General features: G+C 35.9%; 1 protein-coding gene across 1 annotated transcript in view; it reads left to right on the forward strand.

The window, feature by feature from the left end:
* Positions 1 to 9,509, forward strand: part of LOC121320050 (protein prune homolog 2-like) — a 71,910-nt gene extending 62,401 nt beyond the window's left edge. The window contains exon 5 of the mRNA XM_041258243.1: positions 9,447 to 9,509. Coding sequence (XP_041114177.1) covers positions 9,447 to 9,509 — 63 coding nt within the window. The remainder of the gene's footprint in view (positions 1 to 9,446) is intronic.
* The last annotated feature ends 345 nt before the right edge of the window (positions 9,510 to 9,854 follow it).

Genomic DNA, 9,854 nt, shown 5'->3' on the forward strand with positions numbered 1-9,854 from the left:
AACTTTTTTCCCCTTAACAATGTGGAGTGTGGTGTGTAGATAAGTGGAAAAAATCCTCATTTAAATGCATGAAACTCTGAGGAACTGACACACAAAGTGAAAAAAGTTCAAGGGGTTGTAGACTTTCTATAGGCACTGCATATAGGGAGATGCAGACTTTTTGCCATAGCTGTACTGCTGTACTAATTCACTGTATTCTACAAGTAAATTACACAACTCTACATGCAATACTGGCAGAATAGAATAAACATAGCCTCGATTTACGATGGTCTGTACTGTCTGTATAGCGAGATTTGTTATATATTTGACAATCATATTAATGTTATAGTTTATTACATATGATATAACTACTGCTTGGAACTTTCTGTCTGAAAAAAACCCCATCACAATGCACAAACAGCGTCCCCTGTCAGCCATGATGTTAGAACAGCTATGGAACTAAATGATTTAACGAGAGCTAAAACCTGTTCCATTTACACTGAACAAGCTGACTGTGTCCGAGTGTGTGCGCCTCAAGAAATTCCGCCTTAATGGATGGTAAAAATTCAGTTTTAAGTTTAATTTTGGGATGTTAATTTTATTACGTGTGTTCATAGAATTGTTTTCGATTAGGAGTTGTAAGTAACGCATTTGTACTATGTCCTAAGTTGAGATGCAGACGTGTGTTTTTTTATAGAAACATTTTCATACTAACTTTTGTTTTGTACTCGATAACATTAATTAAAAAATCCAATTGATGCATATGATTAATGTGCTTTGTAATTAATTTGAAACTATTAATATGTTTCAATATTAACTAAATTGAGTAGTTCATCAAATTGAGTAATCTTGTTACATAATTGATTTATTAAAATGTTTGGCTATACTGTTACTTGAATGATTACTGTCTTGTTCACAGTCATCTTAAAATAATGTTAGAATATATTTTGTTAAAATAAATAAATAAATATATAAAAATACGTTTTTTTGAGTGATCAGTCTTGCACCACGACCCAGTAAATCCTAGCGCTGGCACTGCCTAGTCTTTATTCCAACCAGTTCCTAAATTAGTTAATTGCCTGGCAGCTTAAATTAACTACATTAGAACCTGCTTGTAGTAAAAACCTGGAGTGGATTTGATCTTGAGGGCTAGAGTTGAGCTCTAGAACAACGTTTCTCGAAATCAGTCACTGTGGATGCACGTGGCCAGCTGCTGGATTTTGTGCAGCCACAGCAGCCCCCTAGCAACTTCTGTCTTAATCAACCTGATCAAAGTTCATTTAACTGCTACTGGCCAGCATTAACATCAGTATAATCCTTGCATGTTGATTGGCCAAGCTTTCATTCTGATCAGGATTAATTTTGGCATGCGTCACAAATCTCCACCCATTTAGCTTTGTGTCACTGCTCATTGGTTGATCAACGACTTATTAGTAGTGCAATGTGATAACAGCGGTATGGAGTAATGTTATTTTCTTTAGTGTGGAGATACTATCTGAATATTCAAAACAACATTGCTGCACATTCTTTTGAAGGAAAAAAATCTCTTTGTCACCACCATAACTTAGAAATAGATAGTAGAAATACATTTTGCCTTTCGCCAATTTACCACCTTGCCAAGATCTGCCCCACGGTTTCTAAAATGGCAAGTGGTGTTTAACTTTGGAATTAACATAAAAAACAGGATAAAGCGCCACAGATTTGGCTAGCGAGTAAGAATCAGGGATACAGATGCAGGTGTGCTTCATACTTTCCAAACCAGGTAAAGGTTACTTATAATGTTGGTATATTTGGTTGTGATCCTATTTTCTGTTATGAGGAGAATAATACAAAAAAAAACACTTCCATTTTCACATTTATTTTTTAAAGAGTTTATTTAAGTTAAATCTGACAGTTTTCACATACAGATTTAAAAAGGTATAAGTAAACATCAGTAATACTGTTACTTTATGGAAATGTGGCCAATGCCATTTTGTTTATGGTGAAGAAGCAACAATGGCAGAGATTAAAAAGAAAAAAATCTGATATCTACTTTTGTACTGTTTCTGCCAAAAATACACACAAGAAAAATGTATAACTTTAACTACTGTGTGACAAACAATGTAGGCCTTCTCAACCTATTATTATGGAATATTACAGATTTACATATAATTGTATGATATAGCAGCATGGAAAATCATTATACTTTTGTTAGATTTAGCTGTGATATGCACAGTATGTGATTGGAACAGGAAAGTGAAAGTCGTTTTTGTATTTATTTACCTTCAGTAGGTTAGTGATATACTTTAGCTTATATTTAGGGCTTGAAGTTTTCGGTTTTAACCGATTAATAACCGTAAAAACACCCTCCAAAGACCTATTTAGAATTTTTTTTTTTTTCTAAAATGATAAACCTGGATTTTGGTAGTATATTTTTAACAGTGTCAATCATTCACTACACTTTCTACATAAAGAAAACATCTTTCAGAAGGCGGGCACTGAGCAAAAACATTGCTACTGACCAATCAGCAATTTCTGTGGACCTATGTAAAATCAGTGTAACAACAGTTCGAGTAGTAGACCTCAAGTTACTAACGTGTGCTTATGTTAGTGAACACTGTTTCCCATTTGTCGTTATTCCAGATTTAATTGATTTCTACAAGGGAGTTGCAGAGGACAAAGAAGCACTCGGTAAACTACACATCAATGAAGTATAAGAACATAAGAAAATTTACAAACGAAAGGGGGCCATTCGGCCCATTTTGCTCGTTTGGTTGTTAGTAACTTATTGATCCCAGAATCTTATCAAGCAGCTTCTTGAAGGATCCCAGGGTGTCAGCTTCAACAACATTACTGGGGAGTTGATTCCAGACCCTCACGATTCTCTGTGTAAAAAAGTGCCACCTATTTTCTGTTCTGAATGCCCCTTTGTCTAATCTCCATTTGCGACCCCTAGTCCATGTTTCTTTTTTCAGGTTGAAAAGGTCCCTTGGGTCGACATTGTCAGTACTTTTTAGAATTTTGATTGCTTGAATTAGGTCGCTGCGTAGTCTTCTTTGTTCAAGACTGAATAGATTCAATTCTTTTAGCCTGTCTGCATATGACATGCCTTTTAAACCCGGAATAATTCTGATCACTCTTCTTTGCACTCTTTCTAGAGCAGCAATATCCTTTTAGTAGCGAGGTGACCAGACCTGAACACAATATTCAAGATGAGGTCTTACTATTACATTGTACAGTTTTAACATTACTTCCCTTGATTTAAATTCAACACTTTTCAGAATGTATCCAAGCATCTTGTTGGCCTTTTTTATAACTTCCCCACATTGTCTAGGTGAAGACATTTCTGAGTCAACAAAAACTCCTAGGTCTTTTTCATAGATTCCTTCTTTAATTTCATTATCTCCCATATGATATTTATAATGTACATTTTTATTTCCTGCGTGCAGTACCTTACACTTTTCTTTATTAAATGTAATTTGCCATGTGTCTGCCCAGTTCTGAATCTTGTCCAGATCATTTTGAATGACCTTTGCTGCTGCAACAGTGTTTGCCACTCCTACTTTTCTGTCGTCTGCGAATTTAACAAGTTTGCTTACTATACCAGAATCTAAATCATTCATGTAGATTAGGAATAGCAGAGGACCTAATACTGATCCCTGTGGTACACCGCTGGTTACCACACTCCATTCTGAGGTTTTTCCTCTAATCAGTACTTTCTGTTTTCTACATGTTAACCACTCCCTAATCCATGTACATGTGTTTCCTTGAATCCCAACTGCGTTCAGTTTGAGAATTAATCTTTTGTGCGGGACTTTGTCAAAAGCTTTCTGGAAATCTAAATAAACCATGTCATATGCTTTGCAATTATCCATTATCGATGTTGCATCCTCAAAAAAATCAAGCAAGTTAGTTAGGCACGATCTCCCTTTCCTAAAACCATGTTGACTGTCTCCCAGTACCCTGTTACCATATAGGTAATTTTCCATTTTGGATCTTATTATAGTTTCCATAAGTTTGCATATAATAGAAGTCAGGCTTACTGGTCTGTAGTTACCTGGTTCAGTTTTGTTTCCCTTTTTGTGGATCGGTATTACGTTTGCAATTTTCCAGTCTGTCGGTACCACCCCTGTGTCAAGAGACTGCTGCATGATCTTGGTTAGCGGTTTGTAAATTACTTCTTTCATTTCTTTGAGTACTACTGGGAGGATCTCATCCGGCCCAGGGGATTTGTTTATTTTAAGAGCTCCTAGTCCCTTTAACACTTCTGCCTCAGTTATGCTAAAGTTATTTAAAACTGGACAGGAACTGGATGACATGTGGGGCATGTTGTCAGTATCTTCATGTCATGAGTTCCAGCATGCATGCACGCCCACAAAAAATCCACCGCTGCTTTTCCTTAATGAATTAAGGATAATGGTCAATTGGTTAACTGTCTGCTTGTTAAAGTAAATGGCACCTCGATAAAAAGGGTTTCGCCGACAGCTTTGTGATGGGGGTATAGAGGAGTAAGAAAGAAAGAAAAAAAGAAAGAAAGAAAGAAACCAAAACCCGAGTAAGAGATCTAGTGTTTGTTCCACACAAAGTATTGTTTTGCTTAGTGCTCCAACTAAGATCTAGGTTTATTTTGTTACACCGATTTACAACTGTAAAGCAAGACTCCAGCCTGATAATTGACACTGTCCTCGGCCACTCTGTCACATTACAATTAGCAAAGGGGTGCCATCAGCAGTTTAAACACAGTATACAGATGTCAATGGTGCTCAATCACTGAGGACAATACATCAAAACAAGTCCTCGTGGGAAAGCAGCTTGTTATATGATCATGATTATGTTTACTCAAGGCTGCAGAATCCTATTTTACTACAATATACTTGAGAAGCGATCGTTTTGTGAGGGTTCCTAGTTTAATTGCCTTGCAGTGTTACATGTAATGGCCTTTGAATTAAAATGCCTTTACAGTACAGTATTTTACTGCTAGGATTACCACTACATTTAAGCATCTGTGGCTTGCTTATTTTCTGTTGTGATGCTAATCTCAGTTTTTCATTAAACAGAGATGCAAAGCTCTGAATTCCCCCCCCCCACCCCCCGCCCTCTTCCTCCTCACTGCGTGGCAATCCCACTCCCTCTACATGCATATCGCACAATAACAGTGCTGTACACAGTATGTATTCAATGAATGTGTATTCACTTTATTGAAACATATTTTCACTAACAGAGAACACAAGAAAACATATCTGCACAATGCAGTGGTGCAGTCACGTTTGATTACAAACAATGCAGTGTTTCCTGCATCATTGCACTTTCCACATTGGGTACATACGTGCCTAATCATGCGAGATGTGATCAAATTCAAAAACAGCTTTATTGGCTATAAACGTCATTGCACTTGATCAAGTAACGTATTGTATGCAGTCAGTTTGCCCCTAAATTATTCTAATAAACGGATTGCTTGATTCTTACAAGCAGATTATTTTCCATTGGTTGGTATAGGAATGATTTTGTCCCAGTGTTTCTGATCACTATATGCTGTTGATTCTTATATCAGTGATTGTTATAAATGGAGCACACTGTATTATTTTACCTGTTGCGTTTCATTTTTGTTTGTGTTTGTATTGTGCATGTTTTTTTCCACCTTGCCACTAGGTTTAGGTAGTCATATTTTTGACTCATTACAGTAAGTCTTTTTATTTTTATAGCATTTGTAAGCACCTTCTTTAAATAAGCAAAATGCCAAAAACAATCAAATACACTACACATACGGAAAAAAGATAAACTCCACATTGCAACGCAGAGAAATAGCATTTGAATATTTCATAATTTGAATATTGCTAAAACAAAAACAGCACCTTGCTGAAATATGATTGCTGTTGATTTGTGCTAGTTGACAAAAAAACCATTGTGTCAGACGCCTTCAGAACACGTATTATCCTACATGCTAAGTCATATGTTAAATCATTGAACAATGTGATTCTCTTACATGGAGAAGAATACAAAATATACTTAAAACGTGTTACCTGTTTTAATTCTGCAAATGTAAATGATCTTTTGTTACATATAGCACTCAAAGCACAAGCCCTGAACACAATATTCAAGATGAGGTCTTACTATTACATTGTACAGTTTTAACATTACTTCCCTTGATTTAAATTCAACACTTTTCAGAATGTATCCAAGCATCTTTGTTGGCCTTTTTTATAACTTCCCCACATTGTCTAGGTGAAGACATTTCTGAGTCAACAAAAACTCCTAGGTCTTTTTCATAGATTCCTTCTCCAATTTCAATATCCCCCATATGATATTTATAATGTACATTTTTATTTCCTGCGTGCAGTACCTTACACTTTTTTCTATTAAATGTCATTTGCCATGTGTCTGCCCAGTTCTGAATCTTGTCTAGATCATTTTGAATGACCTTTGCTGCTGCAACAGTGTTTGCCACTCCTCCTACTTTTGTGTCGTCTGCAAATTTAACAAGTTTGCTTACTATACCAGAATCTAAATCATTAATGTAGATTAGGAATAGCAGAGGACCTAATACTGATCCCTGTGGTACTCCACTGGTTACCTCACTCCATTCTGAGGTTTCTCCTCTAATCAGTACTTTCTGTTTTCTACATGTTAACCACTCCCTAATTCATGTACATGTGTTTCCTTGAATCCCTACTGCGTTCAGTTTGAGAATTAATCTTTTATGCAGGACTTTGTCAAAAGCTTTCTGGAAATCTAAACAAACCATGTCATATGGTTTGCAATTATCCATTATCGATGTTGCATCCTCAAAAAAATCAAGCAGGTTAGTTAGGCACGATCTCCCTTTCCTAAAACCATGTTGACTGTCTCCCAGGATACTGTTACCATATAGGTAATTTTCCATTTTGGATCTTATTATAGTTTCCATAAGTTTGCATATAATAGAAGTCAGGCTTATTGGTCTATAGTTACCTGGTTCAGTTTTGTTTCCCTTTTTGTGGATCGGTATTACATTTGCAATTTTCCAGTCTGTCGGTACAACCACTGTGTCAAGAGACTGTTGCATGATCTTTGTTAGCGGTTTGTAAATAACTTCTTTCATTTCTTTGCGTATTATTGGGAGGATCTCATCCAGCCCAGGGGATTTGTTTATTTTAAGAGCTCCTTGTCCCTTTAACGCTTCTGCCTCGGTTATGCTAAAGTTATTTAAAACTGGATAGGAACAGGTTGACATGTGGGGCATGTTGTCCGTATCCTCCTTTGTAAAAACTTGTGAAAAGTAATAATTTTATATATTTGCAATTTTTTTTTCTTCATCTACGATTTTGCCATTTGTATCTCTTAGACATTTAACCTCCTCTTTGATAGTTCTCTTGCTCTTGTAATATTGGAAAAAAACATTTTGGAATTGGTTTTAGCCCCCTTAGCAATGTTCATTTCTATTTCTCTCTTGGCCTTTCTAACTTCCTTTGGGACATACACAAACAGACATTGGCTAGCAAAGGCGTTAAAAACAGAATTGTGCAGTGCTTCACAGAAGACATATTTTTCGTTAAATGTCATCAGCAAATGTTTTATTTAACAGGGATAATGTACATTTTTAACATTCCTGACAAGTCACAGGATGTATTGTACCCAGACAGCTATAAGCTAATTTACGTCGGGAGTCCCTGGGCTCATAAGAAACCAACAAAAATAATATACAACTAACACATACAAACAGCACATTACAATAAATACAACAAGATTCATGTAAACCAGAATCCCATATAGTGTATTATAATTACAAATATAGCAGCTACCAAATACCAGTACTGTTGTCAGCATAATAAATATATCTATAATTCATTCCTTTAATAAATACCCACCTAACCCTTCTAATATATTAAAATTGTTATCTTGTTAATGTTAAACTTATCATTTTCATTACAATGCATATATTACAAAGCTATAAACATTACCATTGTATTAAAAATTAAAATACATAGCTACAGTTCATGATCACAGACTTGTCTTTGTTTTAACCAAATCTTTAATTTAGTTGTAAAACTGTTATAGTTATAAGAACCTTTTATATCATCCGGTAGTAAATTCCAAAACATGGTACCTTCAATTGAGAGAACTGTCTGCAAACTTTGTATGTTATCTTGGATCTATGCAATAACCTCATGTAGGTGCTCTAGTAATTCTAGCATTACCATCTGAGCAGAGTTTTATTAACTCCTTTAATGTTGGGGGAGCTAAATTCTTCAAAGACTTAAAAAACAAACATACTTATGACTAATTTGTGTAATTATCAAAACTTAACATGTTATATTTCTTGGTATATAACCGTGATGATATGTTGTCGGCTTTTTATCTAGAATTTTTAGACTTTGTACAAAGAATTCAGGGACTTAATTGCAGTCGTCCCAGCTTGTGACCAGACAGTTACACAACAGGACAAATGAGATCAAATCACAGAAAGTAAATACAATTTAGCAGCAGTAACAGATAAGTTGTGTCTAGTAAACCTAAAGCAAAGTCCAAAAAGCCAAGGATAACCAGTTACGGACTGGATTAAGACTGCCAATTAAGAACATAACAAAGGTTACAAATGAGAGGAGGCCATTCGGCCCATCTTGCTCATTTGGCTGTTTCTTGAAGGATCACAAGAGACACAGCTTCAACAACATGGCTGGGCAGTTTGTTCTAGACACCCAGGACACTCTGTGTAAAAAAGTGCCTTCTATTTCCGGTCCTAAATGTATCTGCATTTAATTTGCAAATGGCATCTGACTTCTTAGTTTTGGTTTGGAGGTAGCAGGAGCAGAAGGCACTTGTGTATAGCATGTTTTTTGTTTAGAGAATTTTGAAGTAATTTTTTTGTAAAATGAAGTTGTTTGCAGTTGTGCATAGTAGTGTGTGTTTGTTTCGGTAGATTATACATATTTGTTTTGTATTTGTAGTGTATATGTGCAACAGTTAAAATATAAGCTGCTAAAAAAATTCTGTCTCACTACACTCAGCTGGTTACATTTTCAGTCTTGGTTACTTTGCAGTACTCCCACCCCTGTGTGTGTGTGTGTATGTGTGTGTGTGTGTGTGTGTGTGTGTGTGTGTGTGTGTCTATATGTAAAATATATATATATATATACAATATATATATATATATATATATATATATATATATATATATATATAGTGCCTTGTAAAAGTATTCAGACCCCTGACCAATTCTCTCATATTAATGAATTACAAATGGTACATTGAAATTTCATTCTGTTTGATATTTTATTTTAAAACACTTAAACTCAAACTCAATTATTGTAAGGTGACATTGGTTTTATGTTTGGAAATATTTTTAAGTAAAATAAAAAACTGAAATATCTTGCTTGCATAAGTATTCAACCCCTGTGCTGTGGAAGCTCCCAGTTTGCACCAATGAAAGAAATTGGTTATTTTGCGCTGCAAATCTCAGTACAAAGGGGACGCAGCTAGAGCGCTGTGTTTTTGTTTGTTTATTTGTGTAGCAGAGGACTAACGAGTCGGGAGCTGCAGCCACGGAGCCAGCACAGACCCCACAGCACGACTAGCACTGCAGGGCACAGCACGAGCCCACTGTACTAAACCCAGAGCACTTTCCTGTGCACTTGTGGATTACTGTACTGTGTTATTATTTTGTGAAACCTTTTAGTTTGTGACTGAAACCCTGCCATTTTATCCCATATACTAGCAATGTTTTGGGGCTAAAACGGCAGGTTTTCAGTCCTGAACAAAAAGGTTTCACATTGTGGACATTCACTTTGTCAACCACATTACTCACCTCATGACAAGAAAGTATACAAAGAAAAAAACAGAATAGACAGCATACCTTGACGGTCGCAGGCACAGAATGTTCTACTCCATCTAACTTTAGGGACAAGACCGTACCCAAACCC

This window comes from Polyodon spathula, chromosome 1 (genome assembly GCF_017654505.1).
Source record: "Polyodon spathula isolate WHYD16114869_AA chromosome 1, ASM1765450v1, whole genome shotgun sequence".
Lineage (NCBI taxonomy): Eukaryota > Metazoa > Chordata > Actinopteri > Acipenseriformes > Polyodontidae > Polyodon > Polyodon spathula.